The sequence below is a fragment of the Rhinolophus hipposideros genome (assembly GCF_964194185.1).
Source record: "Rhinolophus hipposideros genome assembly, chromosome: 10".
NCBI lineage: Eukaryota > Metazoa > Chordata > Mammalia > Chiroptera > Rhinolophidae > Rhinolophus > Rhinolophus hipposideros.
In genome coordinates, this window is record NC_138056.1 from 35,654,984 (window position 1) to 35,675,066 (window position 20,083).

At 33.9% G+C, this 20,083-nt stretch overlaps 1 protein-coding gene across 2 annotated transcripts in view; it reads left to right on the forward strand.

Annotated features, from left to right (window-relative positions):
* Positions 1 to 20,083, forward strand: part of PIK3C2A (phosphatidylinositol-4-phosphate 3-kinase catalytic subunit type 2 alpha) — a 93,618-nt gene that overhangs the window by 54,066 nt on the left and 19,469 nt on the right. For both annotated transcript variants that reach the window (XM_081064376.1, XM_081064377.1), the window contains exons 9-20: positions 2,156 to 2,299; positions 4,085 to 4,133; positions 4,216 to 4,426; positions 6,288 to 6,410; positions 7,506 to 7,673; positions 12,142 to 12,253; positions 12,641 to 12,786; positions 14,560 to 14,748; positions 15,238 to 15,331; positions 15,795 to 15,889; positions 16,251 to 16,431; positions 19,318 to 19,422. In XM_081064376.1, coding sequence (XP_080920502.1) covers positions 2,156 to 2,299; positions 4,085 to 4,133; positions 4,216 to 4,426; positions 6,288 to 6,410; positions 7,506 to 7,673; positions 12,142 to 12,253; positions 12,641 to 12,786; positions 14,560 to 14,748; positions 15,238 to 15,331; positions 15,795 to 15,889; positions 16,251 to 16,431; positions 19,318 to 19,422 — 1,617 coding nt within the window. The remainder of the gene's footprint in view (positions 1 to 2,155; positions 2,300 to 4,084; positions 4,134 to 4,215; positions 4,427 to 6,287; positions 6,411 to 7,505; positions 7,674 to 12,141; positions 12,254 to 12,640; positions 12,787 to 14,559; positions 14,749 to 15,237; positions 15,332 to 15,794; positions 15,890 to 16,250; positions 16,432 to 19,317; positions 19,423 to 20,083) is intronic.

Sequence of the window (20,083 nt, forward strand, 5' to 3'; positions counted from 1 at the left end):
CCAAGAGCAGGTAAAAGGAATGTTTAGTGGCATGCAGGTTCCTGCTAAAATTGGAGACTGCTGAATCTGTATGATTGTGAGATTTTCTTTCGAAGTGCTCAGCTGCCTGGTAGAAGAAGCAGAGAAGTCTCTGAGCTCAAAGAACAGGTTTTGTCAGAATGAGGGTGTGAGAGCTGGCAGCAACGCAGATTGTGATCAATATGATATTGTAGGTAAGATTCTGATAGGGTACATTATTGGGCTTGAAGATGCTGTGAATTTTCCACATGGACATTTATGTAACTGAGGGTTATTATTGGATGCAGGGGAGAACGTCAGATAAATATCCAGAGAAAAATATGGCATGGAGTGGGGGAAATGACTACATGTCAGTGGCAAGGCAGATCAGTCAGTCAGGGGCCGAGTCAGGAGACAGAAACTATAATATTAATAGTTCTTTGAACAGGGAAATTTAAAGAATCATTAATTACTACTAGAGGACTCTTAAGACAAGAGTTGGCATATTATTGACATGCTAATTCTGGCCTGTCTCATGTTTTCCATGTCACTTTCCATGCCCTAATAGAGTTGAATTGTGACAGAGACTGTGTGGCCCACAAAGCCTAAAGCGTTTACTATCGGACCTTAAAAAAAATTTGCCAGCTGTGCTCTAAGGGATCCAGAAGTAACAGGTGCAAAAAAGCAGCTCTCGACTCGAGGTTGAGGAGCAGTAGAGTGTGAAGGAAGTCTGGAGACTCATGATAGAGCCTCTCCCCAACCCCAAGTTGAAATTGAACCTCTTTGAAGAAGGTTTAGCTATCACAGGAGCACACAGCTTGCCTGTGGGAAAGAAACTTGCCAGAACTGTCAGATTGAGTGATCATGGCCGGATGGTGTGGCTGGCATTGTTCTTTGACCTCCCAGCCTGAATTGAAAAATGGAGGAAGGGAACCCTGATGAGAAGAATCTTCATGCTACTGCCTTTGAGTATCCCTTTGATGCTTTTTATTGACAAATCCTAACACTGTGCCAGCTGGCAAAGGAGAAACGTTTATAGGGTCTATATCCAGTATCACAAAGTAGAGCGAAGAAGGGTAGACTTGCAACTAATAGAAAATTACTTGATAATTGGCACATAAAAAATGGTGGAGAATAGTGTAGGAGAATGGTATGAGCCTCAAAACTGGAAAGATTCTGCATGAAGGTGGAGGAGTAAAAGTAAGCAGAAATATAAGTAAGCAAAAACGGGGAGCTAGATAACAGACCTTCAAGCCCTGAGGACCGCAGGGTAATTGGGTGTTTGAGAAAATGTGGTGGTTTCGTGGCAGCATGAAGGCAAAGGGAACATGCAGTTTATGGTAGCCAAGCCTCAAGGGCGGAAAAATTTTAATTTTTAAGGGATGTTACAGTACTGAGTTTCAGCCCCTTCTAATAGTACTTGGCATGTAAGTTTGACATAAATGTTTCATGAGTTAATTCATTATGTAAGAATTTTTTTTAATGAAATACATACTTTAAAATGATGATGCAGGAGTGGAGGAGTATTTTAAATCCTTCTCATCGCATAAATGATTTTATAATACATTTGTACATGTACACTTTTAAATCATGGTAAAATCAACTGTGGCTGAATAATTCAGAGGGATTGTCCTCAAGAAGTTTTTTCATCAGACAAAACATTTTTTTAAAAAAAGAAGGTTGTATAGATGCAAATGATGCTTAAAAGTTGACTCACTTCTAGTTACTGTTGCTCAGTGTTAGTAATATGTGACCAGCCTCTGAAGAACTTGGTTTTTGATAGCCAGTTTTTGCAGGAGGGAGAGAAGGGTTTATGTTTTTAATGTGGAGATTATTTCCAAATAAGAAGAAAAAAGATAACTCCATTTTTGTATGATTTAGAAATTTGTTATTGCTGTTGCTTCTGACTCATATGAAATTAATGGCATTTGCTTGTGAATAATTGTGTCAGACAATGTGAAAATTAACCAGGTGCTGCTTTTTCCTACTTTAAACTATATAATTGAAAAGCTGTTTTATTTCTTTTCTTTTTCATCACAAAAGAGTAAAGGATATCTGTTCTTAGGCATATCAAAAATGTCTAGTTTCTAACTTCATGTCTGAAATTGATCCTTTAAATTCCACATACTTACATTTATTTTACTTTTTATTTTTAAAGAACCAGCACCGAGCAGTAGATCAAGTAATTAAAGCCGTAAGAAAAATCTGTAGTGCTTTAGATGGTGTAGAGACTCTTGCCATTACAGAATCAGTAAAGAAGCTCAAGAGAGCAGTTAATCTTCCAAGGAGTAAAAGTGCTGATGTGAGTAGTTTTTTTTCTCAACTAGCATTTTGTTAAAACATGCAAATATGTGCTTAAGTGAGCATCTGTCACTTAAAGGGGGAGACTTTTGCTTCTGCTGGACAAGATGTTATCATTCTAACTTTGGCTTTTGTTTGAGTTGATTGCGTAAGGTGAGGAATTCCTGAGAAGAGATGGGCTGCCTTGGAGAGTTGACATTGCATAGGTGGACGCCAAACTGAACCTTTGGTGTGTGGAGGAGGAGCTATGGCATAGATGAGTTGGTTGGGGATTTTAAGGTAGACACAGAGCTTGAAGGACCTGGATGGTAACAGGTGCCATTTCTCCCTCTGGATAGAAATGCCTATGTCTGGCAGTAGGGGAAGCTCCATATTGGACTGCACCTCCTCCTTGTTGGAAAGACCCACAAGCTTCAGTAATAGTGACTTACTGCCTCAGCAGCAACCGGGTTGGGAGCCCTCTTTTGCTAGCATACTGTTGCTTTTAATAAAAGCTCTCCCCGTGGTATTTCCAAGGGGATTTAATTGACTGTGTTCATACAGATGTTCATAGCTCTTATTGGAAGGATGAGAAAAGGTGGATCACAAGACGTGATAAATTTAAAGTTATGTTGATGGTATGCTCCTCAACGGATATCTAGGTGATAGATAGCTCAATCCATTTATTCTCACAGAGAGCCTATCTGTATGCTATACAAAAATTTGGGTCTTTTATTATGCGCTTGTTCTTCGAAATTAAAAAAATACATATGAAATCACTTGGAGGTGATCAACTACCATGGTACTAATGTCGTCTGAGCTTTCTATTCATTATTTCACTTGCTGGGTAAAGTAGGAGGAGAGCTCGATTTAAATGCTTACAAGAGTTTTTTGGAGAAACTAAATGGTAATAGAGTTCTACCATGTTTCCCCGAAAATAAGACCCAGCCGGACCATCAGCTCTAATGCGTCTTTAGGAGCAAAAATTAATATAAGACCCAGTCTTATTTTACTATAATATCAGACCGAGTCTTATATAATATAAGACCAGGTATAATATAATGTAATGTAATATAATAATATAATATAATACAATACCAGGTAGAATATAATATAAGACTAGGTCTTATATTAATTTTTGCTCCAAAAGACACATTAGAGCTGACAGTCTGACTAGGTCTTATTTTCGGGGAAACATGGTAGTTTCTTTAAGGAAATCCATGTTATGCTAATACCATGTTTTCCCGAAAATAAGACCTACCCCAAAAATAAGCCCCAGTTAAGTTAGTCAGCCAGACGGACACATTTAGTATGTTATGACGATGTTCCAGAAGAAGATGACATGACTGTATTTGAATAAACGTAGATTGTTGTAGATGAAAAAATAAGACAACCCCTGAAAATAAGCTCTGATGGAGCAAAAATTAATGTAAGACCCGGTCTTATTTTCGGGGAAACATGACAGTGTAGCAACTAATGGAAAATAAAATACTGTATTAGTGTACTTCACGTTTTTGGGTTTCCAATGTTAAATTGTTTAATGAGTGAGATTTTGTTGTTTTTGTATATTCTGCAATAATTCTCAGTTATTCCATGATTTTCTTGATACTAAAAATAATCTATTTGATTGAGTTTTTTTACTTTCTTTCTTACTGTTTTATTAATTCTGCAGACACTTTTGGGAGATTTTCCCTGCAAGGGGGTTTCTGGATACTGCATTTATAATTAATTGTATTGAAATGAATGAAAGGTAAACTTTATTACATTATGGGCAGTTTTCTGAACTAATTTGTATGTGTGTATGCAGGTGACTTCACTGTCTGGAAAAGGAGACAATAGCAAGAGTTCATCGAGGGGTATGTCTTTTTAAGTTCTTTAAATTTTATCAGTAATTGTTGCTTTTTCAAAGAGTTATATTAACAACTTCTTTAAATCTAGGCTCACTGAATCCTGAAAATCCTGTTCAAGTAAGCCTGGACCAATTAACCGCAGCAATTTATGATCTTCTCAGACTCCATGGAGATTCTGGGAGGAGTCCTGCAGACTGTCCCCAAAGTAACAGGAGCGTCAAGGAAGCATGGACCACAACGGAACAGCTCCAGTTTACTGTGTTTGCTGCACATGGCATTTCAAGTAACTGGGTATCAAAGTAAGTGACCATTTAAAAGAAAATATGTACAGCTCTACCTAGAAGTTGTTCTAATCTTGTAAAATGCCAGCATCTGCTGTTACCTTGCTATTAAATGGATGATACGAAAATCACCCAGCAACCTTGTGGTTTTCATAAAAATTACAGAGATGTTTGAAGCTGTTCCAGTAAAAAATATCACTCCTACTACATGTGAAAAAGGCAGGAAAATATATGTTTAAACTTACAGGGGCAAATGTTGATTAATAAATTAGTATTAGTATTAACTATTATTAGTATTAATAATTAATAAAATTAATAAATATTAGCATTAATTATTAACATAGTTAATAATTAATTAGACTGCTACTTTTTGCCTTTCCTTTTTGGAACCAGGGTAATTTGTAACAGAGTGTTTTGGCACTAGACTTTAACACTTTTTTCCCCCTTTTTAGTAGTTTACAGTTTAGGCTTTGAAGTCTACAAGAGCGTATTTCTTCTATTGAGTTTTTAATATGGTGGGGTTTTTTTGTTGTTATTGTTTTGGTTTTTTGTTTGTTTTTTTGTCAATATCATAAAGTTTGCCAACTTCAACTTATTTCGAAATGACTAATAAAAACTAAAAAGTCTGAATTGCGTATTTTAAATGAAGTCATTTCATAATAGTTTAATGCTATAAAATAAGGTAAACCCTGGTGAAGCCATACCAAACAAATTCTGTTTAAAATTGAGCTTTAGATAACACAGATAAGTAAGACGTAAAAATAATATAATGAATGTGATACATTAATTCATTCAATAAATATTTACTGAGCACCATCTGTGAGCAGTATTCTTAGTGCTACTAGGGATGAGCAGCAAACAAGGCAGCAAAACCTCTCTGCCCTCCTGGAACTTGCATTTAAACGGATACTACTGCTTTCTGAAGGTATTTAATTCTTTTAAATAGTTATAGGGATAATACTATCCACGTCTTCTATACACACACAAATAAATTTAGGGACCCAATGAGTAGAACAAATACTTACTAGCAGACAGTACAGAAAACTGCAGTAATAATTAACATAGAAAGTTAATAAAATACTGAAGTAAAGAGGGATAGATGGAATGAGGTTGAGAACAACCATTAAATAGCTAGGGGTGTTATGTGAACCTATGAGATTAGATTTGAAATATAATTAGAATGATGAATATGTTATATATATGAACAGAGTGGTTTACGTGTAAGTCTAGCAGTCAGTTAGAATACTAGTAGAATACAGTTTGATTGAACCTAAGACTCCTTCCCTACAAGATTGCCTGATTATATGTAACCCACTCTGTACTTATGGCAATTATGGGCTAAATTATTTCTATCAAATGAGAGAATATAATGTCATCTGTCCCCATGGATGGAAGCATTCTAATAGATTGGGAACACTGACTCAGTGTAGTCAGAACAATGCACTATTAATATGCTTAAATGACTTTATTTCAGTGGTTTAGCAAAGGAAAATGGTATCTACAGAAGATAATGTTTATACTTTTTCTTCCTAGAATTTACCTAGAAATGAATAATTACTCAGTGTCATTCAACTAAAATCTAAAGCTAGTAACTAACTGAACACAAAATTCAGGTAAATTCTCCAGCTGGTATCATTTTGCCCCTTAGAACGGCAACTAGGGATATGTGTTTCCTTCTGTATTTCCTTTGCTATACCTCTGTTTTTACAGAATTTGCAATAGTTAAATTTCAGATGTTTTTCCATAAGTTCAAATAAATGGTGGCCAAATTATTTCAGATAATAGTCACTTTTAGGGAAGAATGGCTAATATATATTTGTATTAGTTAACTAATTTGTATTATCAAATAAAAATGAAATTAAACTCTTTCCTTTCTCAGTTATGAAAAATACTACTTGATATGTTCCCTGTCTCACAATGGAAAGGATCTTTTTAAACCTATTCAATCAAAGAAAGTTGGCACTTATAAGAATTTCTTCTATCTTATTAAATGGGATGAACTGTAAGTGAAATTTCTGGCTTTTTTTCTTTTCAGTATGCCCTGTTCTTTACTTTTTTTCTATATATGAACTCTAGTTTTTATTTTATCACAATTTCCATTGAACCCCTTAAATTCTTACTGACATCTTTAAGGTCTCTTCTAGATAGATTCTATAGAATAGACTGAAATTCTTATTTAAAAATCTGAAATACTATTTTAAATCTACATGTTAAATTGTAGAGAGATGCCTTTAATTCTTCCTAGACTCTGTCAAGTTAAAAAAATACATATAATTCTAGAAAAATGGTGTTTTATAACATTGCTTACTTTAGTATTTATTCTGTAACACTGTGTATATGAAGCCTAGTTTTTGGTTGACAGCTTTAAAAAAGTTATCTTAAGTCCATGTACAAGATGATATTTTGCACTGTTAATATTTTTTAAATATTGTTTTTAAACTAAGGAAATGCTTTCATTATTTAGGCAGATAGATAATTGCGGAACTATTTTTTATTCTGCATTTAATAAATAGCTTCCTTTTTAATTATGAAAATAACACATGTCTACGAAAGCAATCAAATAATTTAAAAATGCATATAGGGTAAAAAGTGTCCCTTTATTTTCAACACTTACCATCTCATGGCTCCTCAGAGTGATCACTATTGACTTTACGTGTTCTTTCAGGCTTAAAAAGAAAAAGTATTGGTAAACATATATGTCTGTGTGTATGTGTGTATGTATGTACATACACATATACATACACATATACATACACATATACATCTCAAATCAGAAACATTAATCTAGTTTTTCCTAAAGGAAATAAAAATGACTACTATTATTTTGCATAGAAATTGACATTGGAAGTCTTAAGTAAAAGCATTAACAATGTTTTAAGAAAGAAATGATATATTTTAATGAAAATTTTAATGAAATGTGTTTATTTAAAATTTTTACAGTACATGTTAGCCAAGCTTGCTACTTAAGTAAGGATTACTCAGGATTAAAGATATTTGATAAATCAAATAAATCACCTAAAATTTTCGGTTTCATTAAAGGGTTAATCTTCATATTTGATCTAATTCGTGTTTTTATCAATACCTTTTTCCCCCATAGAATCATTTTTCCCATCCAGATATCACAGTTGCCATTGGAATCACTTCTTCACCTTACTCTTTTTGGAATTTTAAATCAGAGCAGTGGAAGTTCCCCTGATTCTAATAAGCAGAGAAAGGGGCCAGAAGCTTTGGGCAAAATTTCTTTACCTCTTTTTGATTTTAAACGGTAAGTGTAACTGAGTGACAGTGAGTTAACGTGGACACACTGCAGCATCAGAATTAGCTAGAGAACAGGGTGGGGGACCGTGACGTACAAGAGATAATGACCTGCCTTAGTTTTTCCAGCGTGATAAAGGACGACAATTCAGAGACACAGATCAGAGGGAACCAAGTTATTTATTCTGCCATAATTTGAACATATCGATATGGGTATTCATAGGATTGTTTGCCACTCACTGTTTCAGGACAAAAGCAGAAGCCAGTTCATTCTGTAACTGTCATTTTATGTAAAGCACTATATCATTGACATAATAGTTGTGGTTTTTTAGGTGCCCCTGATATTACTAAAACAACTCCATTTTTCCTCTGCTCATCCCTTTCTCATCCTTAAGTTTCAGAGTCTACAACTGGACATTATTCCCTTCTCTTTACCTGACTGCCTGACTAACCTACCGTTACTCCTTTGGGCCCCTGCCCTTTAATCTTCAAAGGTCCTACACGGGTGCAGAAATTCATGGATACTTAGGGGTAAAGGAATTCCTTTTGAGCTTTGTGTCTACCCGTAGCCAGTGGAATAGTGTAATCTATCTGGCCTTTCCGCTGACTATTTTGATTATATATTTTAAGTAATAATATGTTCCATGAGACCATCAGGAATCATCCTAAATAAAAAAAATAAAAAAATCAATTGAATTAAGTTTCCTGTGGTACATGGTAACATTCTGAAGAGTGAAGCTGCACATTAGCATATTAAAGTGTCTCTAAAGTTCTGCAGTCAAGCCTATCGTGTTTGATAACAATATTACAGTAATAACAAGCACATAGTATTTACTGCATGCTGTGTATTAGTCTGAATGCTATCTGTATATCCGTATATCCCTCACAACAACCCTATGACGAGAGGTGTTGTTCTTATCCCTTTTTATAGAGGGGAAAATCAAAGTACCAAGAGCCTAAGTGACTAGCCCTGGGGCACTTAGCCAGGTAATTAATACCCGGTAGAACTGGGATCTGAATCTAGGCAGTCTGGCTCTAGGCTCTGTTTTCTTAACTGTTATCCTGTATCGCCATTCTCAAACTTATTGGATACCATGGTGCTCTTTTTGTTCTAGATTATATCTTTTGAAACATTGTGTCCCTCTGGACAGTTTGAAAAATGATTTATTAGTAATAACTGATCTATTGAACCTACAATAAAACAATTAAAAACTGAGAATGAAAAATTATGCTAATCTAGTTCTACTTCCCTTTTCCTTTTAAATGGCAAACACCATTTGATTTTCTAGGAATTATTTATTAAAATCATGTAATTTTGATACACCGACTTCACAAATTTTGTTCTTAAAATATTCTTTTCCCATGTACTGAACTATAGCATTTATTTCTATATTTTTCTTTTAGTTATTTCTCCTATATTGGAGGAGGCAATATAATATTTTTTTATTCTCTACCTTTTTGTGGGCTCAAATTTTATTTGACACCTGACATAACCAAAGACTGCACCACCAAAGACTAGAGAAAAGCAGTTGAAGAGATTATTAATGACATGTGTTTAGAACCTTTTGCCAAATAGGATCCGTAACTACTCTATAACAATTGGAGGGGAACTGTGTTCTCAGTTGTCTTTGATAAATTAACGTCAGGGAATAGTTATGTGAGAAAGTAAAATGTAATTGTTATCATTATCATTCATTTTTATAAATAAGTTCAGTTCTAAAAACCTTCTTGCTCTTGAAAGCACCAAGAGTCTTTGCTTCATTAGAGATGTACCATCACATTTTGCCACTTTTGTTTTATAGTAATAAAAAAAATTTTTAGATGAATGACAACATTCTTTCAAAATTCAAGAGAGTTAGGTGCTGGGCAGTTGATTTCTGTTAGACAATTAAATAGTTTGTGTCCAACACTGCTGTTAAAACAGTGAGCACATGGCATTAAGCTGGAAGCTTTGCCAAGTGCAGTGACCTAGGTAATCTTAAGGCTTAGCATTCAAAAAAGACTCAGAAATTAAAAGGGAAGATGATTTTACATTAACATATATAGAGAAACAGTGTTAATTAGTGCAGTTAATGTACTAGAGTATAGTGATCAGAAATCTTGGTCTTGAAATTCTTTTAAAAATAATTTGTGTTTTGGTTCAACTTGTATATAACCTGATGAAGTTAATATCATGCAAGCCAAATGACTTAGATGCATTTTAGTCAGCCTTCGATAACAAATGAGTTAACTCATTTTTAAATAAACAGAATCAAGCATTAACCTGCTTTTCCTTTACAGCTGTATCTCAGGGTTACCAAGTAATTGATGTGAGAAAGTTTTTCGTAGAAAATTTTCAGTTAATAGATACAGAAGGAATCCTAGAATATCACAGTTTTGCAACCCTTACTGAAATAATTTAGGCCAGGGTTTCTTAGTCTCGGCACTACTGACATTTTGGGCCAGATGATTATTGTGAGAGGCTGTTCTGTGCATTGTAGGATGTTTGGCAGCACCCCTGGCTTCTGCCCAGTAGATGCCAGTAGGACCCTCTGGCATCTGGTAGTACCAACCAAAAATGTCTCCAGACATCTCCAAATGTCCACTGGAGTCCAAATCACTCTTGGTTGAGAACCATTGACTTAAGTAGTGATTATCAGAGCCTGCTTAAAACCATTAAGTGATGTGCTTTTCCTGGAACTTGATAGTGGATGGTTTTAGACTGACAGCACCTGAATCAACTGATTTTGTTAACATCACAGAAAGAGAGATAAACCAAACAATGTATGCCTCTTTATTTGATAAAATAGGAAGTAGTATACAATAGAAAATATTAAGAGTTCTTGCCAGATAACTAAACGTGAATCATATCAAGCTTCTGCAACTACTATTTTATAGAAAATACAGGCTATACAGGGACATGCTAAATGACCAGTGGAATGCAATCAATAAAATCGAGGATATAGAAAAATCTCAAAACAAAAGATCTGGTTTCTTCACTAAATGGCAGGGGGGAAAAAAATGAGAAATAAAACAAGAGCCAGCAAACTTTTTCTGTGAAAGGGACCAGATAGAAGTAGTTTAGGCTTTGTACGTAGTATAGTCTCTGTCACAAAGACAAAAGCAGCAATAGACAATATATAAGTGAATGAGCTTTATTCTAATAAAAGTTTATTTACAAAACCAGGTGACACGTTGGAGTTTGTCGACCCTTGAATTAAAAGATAACTTAAAAAGCTTATATAACCAAATGCAAGTGTTGGACCTTGTTTGGATCCTTATTCGAACAAACCAACTATAAAATAAAATTTGTTGTTGTTGAGACAATCAGGAAAAGATGTATACTGACTAGGTAGCTGATGATTTTAAGTAATTGTTAATTTTAAGAGTGATAATGGTATTGTACTTATTTTAAAATAAAGCTTTATTGTTTAGAGATATATAACATTATTTACAGATGAAATAATATGATAGGAATTTGCCTTAAAATCTAGTTGTGGGTGAGAGTGGTTCTACAAAAGACAGACTATAATGTGTCAAAGATATAAAGGCTATTCACCTATAAGAGAAAACATTAAGATGGGAATCTAGTTTGGGAAAGGATATTTGCTGTAACAAAGTTTAATGAAGTTTATAGTTTCTTGCTTTTATGTATCGTGTTATTTTTCAGAAATTTCTTCTGTGCGAAGATATATGATATCTTTATTGATAAACGTTTTTAGTTTAAATGGGCCATAAACTGATAGTCTAGGGCAAGTGTAAGCATGCTACAGCCCACCGCCTGTTTTTTGTAAATACAGTTTTGTTAGAGTGCAACGCACATGTTTATGTATGTATTGCTAATGGCTACTTTTGCAGTGTAATAGCTGAGTTGAGTCTCTGCAATGAAGATTGTATGGCCCAGAATGTCCAAAATGTTTACTATCTGGCCCTTTGGAGAAGTTTGCTGACCCCTTAGTCCAGGGCACAGATATAACTTTTCATCTCAAATGACTGTTGCCATTCGCAAGTGGTTACTGGTTTGAGGGGCATATGTTTTCTTCGAGTAAAAGTCAGGGAGCAATTCTGTAATCCAAGCTACCACCTTGAGAAGTATTCCTTTGTGGACTGTCCTGAAAGACTGTGCTTCACCTTCCTGTTTATAGAAGTCATTTTGCGGACAGGTGACTCTGTCTTTACCCAGCTTGTGTTCTATCCCCAACTGCATTTCTCCTACGAAATGTTCATTCATTCTTCTTCCCTTTGTTTTAACCCCCACACATCAATACATTTACCTAAAGGATCAGTACATGATGGAGAGTGACTCCTGACGTGTTCTTAAAGATGTTATTTTACATATATATATATGTAAATATATATAGAGAGAGAGAGGGAAAGAGAGAGAGGATGCTTCATAAATGTTTGACTGCTAGCATTTCAAATTCATTACCATGTGTTGTGAGTTTTGAATTAATTTTTAAAATGAAAACCACGGTGTTCTTCTATTTACATTCATGAAGGTTTTTAACATGTGGAACTAAGCTTCTGTATCTTTGGACTTCGTCACATACAAATCCTATTCCTGGAACAGTCCCCAAGAAAGGATATGTGATGGAAAGAATAGTGTTGCAGGTAATGGTACTTCTTGACATGTGGAGAAGTTTAAATTTAAATTTCTTTATAAAAAGTGTATGTGTACCATGATTTAGGTTATCATTAAAGAAGCAAAATTGATCTTGTTTCAATCTTAGGTTCTATTTTCAATTTCAATGTCAAACCATTTCCTATTTCTGAGAAACAGTAAAATATACTTTTGTACCCATCCCAAGTAACACATGCTCTTGAGAATTACCAACAATGGTAATCACTTTAAACAAAATGACAAGAAACATTAATAGTCAATCTAAAATTCACCCTGATGGGTAAAAAAAAAAGATTTTCTCAAAAGACAATGAAGGTAATGTAATAAATATGTGGCCTGTTCAGTGTAATTTGATCAACTTCTGTTAAACTTTTAAGGTTGATTTTCCTTCTCCTACATTTGATATCATTTATACCACTCCTCAAGTTGACAGAAGCATTATACAGCAACACAACTTAGAAACATTGGAGAGTGATATAAAAGAGAAACTTTTTGATATTCTTCACAAAGATTCATCACTTGGGTATGCTCCTTTGATTCTGTTTTTTGCTTGGGTATCTCTTACAATGTAAAGCTCAAGTTAATGGTTTATTAAATGCCCTGATTTAGTTCATGATTTAGCAATGTTCTTGGTATGGAAAGTTTTCTATATCTGTTTTTAATTATATAAAACGACTGTATGACTACATAAAAATTTAGAAATTTGTATAGGTCAAACTTTTTACACGATCAAAAGGCAAACAGACTGGGAACTGTATTTACAGTAAATAGCAATAGATTAATTTCCTTAATGTATAAAGAATCTTTTTATATCAAGATAAAAACCAACTACTTATTAGTAAATTAGATAAAGAATATTAATAAGTAATTCTTCAGAAAAGAAATGCAATGCCTGTTAAACATCTGAGAAGATGTCAACCTCTCAGTAATCAAGGAAAGTTAATACAAGATACCATTTCACACACATCACTGAAAATTAGATTGTTGAAAATTAAAATGTTTCATCATATAAAGTGTTGATGAGGATGCAGAAAAATGGGGATTATACTGTTGGCAGAATTCTTAAAAGCTTTTGGTGAGCAATTTGGCAAAACCTGCAAAGGTCACAATGTGCATAGTCTGACCTAGCAATTCCACTCCAGTTAGTTATATATCTTAAGGGAAACCTTTTTATATTTGCTTGTGGAGACAAGAATACTCATTGCAGTATGTATTTGCATTTTTGTAAAACTGATAGGGAATGTCCATTAATAGGGGTTAAATCTATGATACATTTATCCAACAGAATGCTATGTAACTATTAAGAATGATGTTATAGGGGTGCCGGATGGCCCAGTTGGTTAGACCGAGCTCTTAACAATAAAGTTGCCAGTTCAATTCCCACATGGGATGGTGGGCTACATCCCCTGCAACTAAGATTGAAAAAAACGGCGACTGGACTTGGAGCTGATGGGCTCTGGGAAAACACACTGTTCCCTAATGTTCCTCAATTTAAAAAAAATGAAGTTATAGCTATGTACTAATACGTAATAAGATGTTAAATGAAGACAGCAAGGAGCAGAATAGTGTTTGTAGTGTCACCATTAAAAGAAAAAGGATTTACATATACCTATGTATTTACTTCTATATAAATGGACTCTCTGGAAGAATACAAGTTTAGGCAGTTGACACTGGCAGGGAGATTAGAAGGAGAGAGACTTTGTACCTTTATTCAATATTTGGATTTTTTCAGTATTCCACATGAATACATTTCAGTGCATGTATTATATGCAAAAGTAGTTGGATGGGTAGTAAAATAGTGAGGTCTTTCTTTCACATAAACATTTGTCATTAAGATTAAGTTAGGATCTCCAAAACAAGTCCCTTTTTCATTTTGAATATTCCTCATTGAGCTGTGTAATCAGCTTCTAAAATTTTGTAATAGCATTTGTGTCTTATATGACATATGATAAAATGGACGAATTCCTTGCTGTTAGGGTGGATTTTGCTTATTCAACTGATTTCTAGTGCCTGGCATCTGGTTAGAGCTCAAAAATTTTTATTGTACTGAATTATCCTTAATTTTCATAACTAAGACTCTTTTATCAAGGCAGAATGATTTCTATCCCCCAAATTAGGGTAAATTAGTGCTGTTTGCTGCACATTGCGTTTTGCTATTCCAAATTAGTATTAATGATTCTACCAAGAAATGGCTATCCCAAAATGAATACATTTCTTCTTTGTATTTTTAATCATTGAGACTATAACTATCATTATGATATCATTGAGAAGTAATTTAATTTTGTTATGTATGCAGACTTTCTAAAGAAGACAAAGCCTTTTTGTGGGAGAAACGTTATTATTGCCTCAAATACCCAAATTGCCTTCCTAAAGTACTAGCAAGTGCCCCAAATTGGAAATGGGTTAATCTTGCCAAAACTTACTCATTGCTTCAGCAGTGGCCTGCATTACAGCCTCTGACTGCATTGGAGCTTCTTGATTCAAAGTAAGTCAACTGTAACTGAATTTATTTGCTCTGTTTTACTGTCAGTTTTTCCAGTAAGGTATTATGTTGCAGGCGTACTTCCCTTTGTTTTAACGTGAAAGCAATTCAGTACAATGTAACTGTGTAAATGTATAGTTTTACAAACATATCTTTTCATTGAGGTTATTTAAAAGACATGTCATGTCATTTAAAACTAGCCTAAAGAGAGAGTTAGGTTGTAAATTTTGGATAATTTGTTATATTTTTATGATGTAGGCCAGAATTAATTTTCATAAGCTTAAGGTTTCTAAACAGTTCCCTGATAATAGAATTTGTATAGCACAGTAAGATTTTCTTCCTATATATAAAAAAAGAAGCACATTGTTTTTGAATAAAGAGCTATTTGAGCATTGTTTGTTAGGAATAGATTGAGATTGTGTTTTCAGGAAATACAGCTTCATTAGAAAGAAATCATCATCAAATCTTGATTTTTTTGTGGTACTCTTCTAGATTTGCTGATCAGGAAGTGAGGTCCCAAGCTGTGACCTGGATCGAGGCTATTAGTGATGATGAGCTAACAGATCTTCTTCCACAGTTTGTGCAGGTGAGGTTTTTACTTGGTTAGCGACCCTCCTTACTTTCCCCAAAGCTTTTATGAGTAGGGAGCTTGCTAAAGGATACCCTTTTCGTTTTGATACTTCTAGAGTATGGATATGTTAAGGTGCATTGCCTTTGGGTTTAGTGTCTATTTTTTTCTACTATTGTCAGCTGCCCTATTGTAATTCTTTCACTTTTTAGATTCTCAAAACAAACCAGACTTGAGCTTTTCTTGCATTTTTCTTTTCTGGCCATTTAAACATAGCTAATGAATGTTACTCCCAGGTATATACTTTTCTGCTTGATTTTATTAATTTAGCCTAAGTTAATTCATCTCTTTTATTTTGATCAGTATTATCTTTCATCAACAAGAGTAAGCTTTATATAATTTCTCTTTTGATATTTTTATACTAACAATGTAGTTAGCCTGGGTTTGACCATTAGTAATTCTTATTTTCCTTTATGTATAGGCATTGAAATATGAAATTTATTTGAACAGTTCATTAGTGCGCTTCCTTCTGTCCAGGGCATTGGGAAATATACAGATAGCACACAATTTATATTGGTAAGATTTAAATTTTCTTAAGTGCTCTATTTCCATTCCTAGTATTTATACAGATGACATACTCTGAAAGTCTAAATGGTATACTTAGACTTCCTACTGTGAATAACAGATGTTTTATTGAGGCAATATTATAAAGATGCTAAATTTTTTATGTCCTTAGAAATGAAACAAAAAATAACAAAGCTCTCTGTTGCAAAGATACTTAGCATGGGAGAGCTCTATACTAGTGAATAAGTTTTCACTTGCTTACACAGCTTAAAGTAAATTCCTGGATACCAAAAATTGAACTTGCTAAATTGATTTTTGAGAGATGTTCATCCAGTTTTCAGAAGTGGCTGACGTAAATATTTTGCTGTATTAGGCTCCTCAAGGATGCCCTGCATGATGCACAGTTTGGTACCCGATACGAACATGTTCTGGGTGCTCTCCTCTCGGTAGGAGGAAAAGGGCTCAGAGAAGAACTCTTGAAGCAGACAAAACTGGTACAGCTTTTAGGAGGAGTAGCAGAAAAAGTAAAGCAGGCTAGTGGATCAGCCAGACAGGTATGTACGCACAGGAGGGAACATAAATATTTTGATGTTAAAGGGTCTGTACAGTGCTGACAAGTTGTTATTCTTTCTCAATAGACATCCAGTAGAACTCTAACTAGACCTGTGCTATTTTGAGATGAATTCAAAGGTTGTTTAAAATCTATAGGAAAAGATTTCACAACCCAACTCAGAAAATCCATGCTTTTTAATTCCCATGCTTATATTTCCTTTCTGGTTAAAATTGTTCTCTTGAGTTTCTTTTTCATTATTTTGTTTTTTAACCTTTTGTAACTGTATAAGTAAAACTATGAATTGATGGTAATGTTTTAAACATCCAAATAATGAAGAAGTTTATAGAATAAAAAAATTAAGACTCTTCCATCTTTATTTTCTCCCTGTAGTTCATAGTTGGCTGTAGATCCATCTTGGTAATTTTTTATGATTTTACACATGAATACACTTAAGTATACATACAATTTTTTTGGAGTTTAAAACAATTTTTTAATAGAAACGTGTGTATGTTGTTGAGGTAAAATTTACATAACATTTACACAAATTTACATAAATCCACCATTTTAAAGTATACAATTTGTTGGCTTTTAGTACATTCACAATGTTGTGCAACCACCACCACCACTGTCTAAATCCAGAATATTTTCATCACACCAAAGGGAAAGCCTGTACCCACTAATCACTCACTTCTCATCCCTCTCCCCTGCTGCCCACCCTGATAAGCACTAACCTGCTTTCTACCTTTATGGATTTGCCTATTCTGGACATTCATGTAAATGGAATTATACAATATGTGGCCTTATGTGTTTGGTTTCTTTCACTTAGCCTAGTGTTTTCAAGGGTAATCCATATTCTAGCATGTGAACGTGCTTCTTCCCTTTTTATGGCTGAATAACATTCCATTGTGTAGATAATACCACATTTTGTTCCATCCATCAGTTGATGGACATTTGGCTTGTTTCTACTATTTAGCTATTATGGAAAATATTGCTATGAATATTACTGAGTTTCTGAGCACCTGTTTTCACTTTACCTAGAAGTAGAATTAGTGGCTGGTATAGCAATTTTATGTTAACTTTTTGAGAAGCCATTGAACTGTTATCCAACTGCACCATTTTATATTCCCACCAGCAATGAAGGAGGTTTCCAGTTTCTCCACATCCTCACCAATATTTGTTATTTTCTGGGTGTTGATTTTTAATTTTTATTACAGTCATCTAGTGAGTGTGAAGTAGTATCTCATTGTGGTTTTGATTTGCATTTCCCTAATGAGTAATGATTTTGAGCACATTTTCAGGTGTTTCAGGCCATTTGTATATGTTCTTTGGAGAAATTTCTTTTGTAAGCCCTGTTTTAATTTGTTTGTCTTTTTGTTGTTGAATTGTTAAGAGTTCTGTATATATTCTGGGTACTAGACCCTTATCAGATATACTATTTGCAAATATTTTCTCCCACTCTGTGGATTATCTTTTATTTCCTTGATAGTGTCATTTGATGCACAAAGATTTTAATTTTATGAAATATAATTTATTTTTTCTTTTTGTTTCTTGTACTTTTATTGTCATATCTTAATGGATTCTTATTCATTGTCAAATCTAAGGTTGCAAAAATGTATACCTATATCTTCTAGGAATTTTATAGTTTTACGCTTATATTTACATCTTTTGTTCATTTTGAGTTATTTTTTATATGGTATGAGATAAGGGTTCAATTTCATTTTTTTACATGTGGTTATACAGTTATCCCAGCATCGTTTGTTAAAGAGACTGTTCTTTTCCATTGGATGATTTCGGCACCTTTGCTGAAAATCAGTTGACCATAGCTACGTGAATTTATTTCTGGACTCATTGATTCTGGTCCATTGATCTATATGTCTATCTTTATGCCATACTGTTTTCATTACTGTAGCTTTGTAGTAAGTTTTGAAATCAGGCAGTATGAGTCCTTTGTTCTTTTTCAAGATTATTTTGGCTAATTGGAAGTCCCTTGCAATTCTGAATTTTAGGATCAGCTTGTCCATTTTTGCAGAAAGCAGTTAGAATTTTGATAAGGACTGTGTTGAATCTATAGATTGATTTGGGAAATATTGCAATCTTAATATTAAATCTTCCAGTTCATAAACATGGGCTGTCTTTTCATTTATTTAGATCTTTAATTTCTTTCAGCAGTTACACTTTTTTTTTTGGTAAATTGCTTTTTTTACTTCATCTTGGAGAATTCATGTCAGTACTTTTAGTCATACTTCGTTTCTTAATGGGTACATAGTATTACAAGGTACTGTAGCATAAATTCTGAACTGTTACCTCTAGGTCAATAGGTTGTATGTGTATTTTTTTTTTTTACCCAAACCGTCCTGCAATGAACTTTAGAAGTTTTTGCCCCTTGGCTAGTATTTCTTTATAGGATATTCCTACAGATGAAATAACTGAGTTAAGAGCCATGTACATTTTTAGTTTTAATAGTTTCTATTAGATTGCTCTACCAAAAAAAGAAAAATGTATACACTTGCCTCCTCACCAACAGATTGTGAAAGTATCTGTTTCCCATCCTGTTGCCAGCTCTAGATGTTCCTTCAATTTTTCATCTATTTTTCATCTATTCAGATGAAAAATTGCATCTCATTTTTGTTTAATTTCTATCCCTTTGACTGTTAGTGAGTTTTAACTAATATGTTAAATACAAACGTGTACTTTTGCTCCTATATTTATAGCTTTGTCCATTGTGATTTCATTTTTATAGTAAAAATCAACACTCATTAGCAATAACTCTTTTTGACCATTTGACAGTTGGGGCATTTTAAATGTTGGGTTCACATCATAATTTTGTTGTCTTAAAAATAGGTGTTTATTTTCATTAGGTACTTACAGTACCAATCTCTTTTCCTAGGTTGTCCTCCAGAGGAGTATGGAACGAGTACAGTCTTTTTTGCTAAGAAATAAATGTCGCCTCCCTCTCAAGCCAAGTCTTGTGGCAAAAGAATTAAATATTAAGGTGACACATAAAATACTTATAAGTTCATATTACATTTCAAAATAATGTGTAGGAAGAAGGCAAATGGGCAAGTATGCTTAAGGCAAAAGAGGATAAAACCTGCATAGGTTGGTTATAAATATTTGTGGCTGTCTGTCTGTATAAGATCTGTATTTTTCTCAGGATATTTTTACCTAATCACCATTTCTGAAAGAACAAAACAGTGTAAAATTATTTACTACCTCAAATTACATTATTTTTTACTATGGTATAATAGCTATATGAGAGGTATATATTGTAATTCTAGTGATAAAACTACCCACTCACAGGTTGGCATTTTTTCCTCTTCCCTTACGAATATCCAGATACACTTCCTGGGTTTATAGCATTTTTTAGAGCCATCAGAAAGTAGTTGAGTAATCATCCAAATTGAGTAAAATATTTTGAGTAAAATTGAGTAATATATATAATATATTTTGAACTAGGCTAATAATAATACGAATAGTGGATTTTCTCAATCATGAGTTCAGCAAAAGCAACCAATTAATTCATCCATTAGTGTCTGTGATTTTGAAAGGCCAGGGTCCAACTATCCATAAAAGAGTTTCAGATTTCATTTTGGTTTTTTAAAGTTGACATGTGGCTACTCTTCATTGAAATTTAACAGTGGGTGCTTGACTTG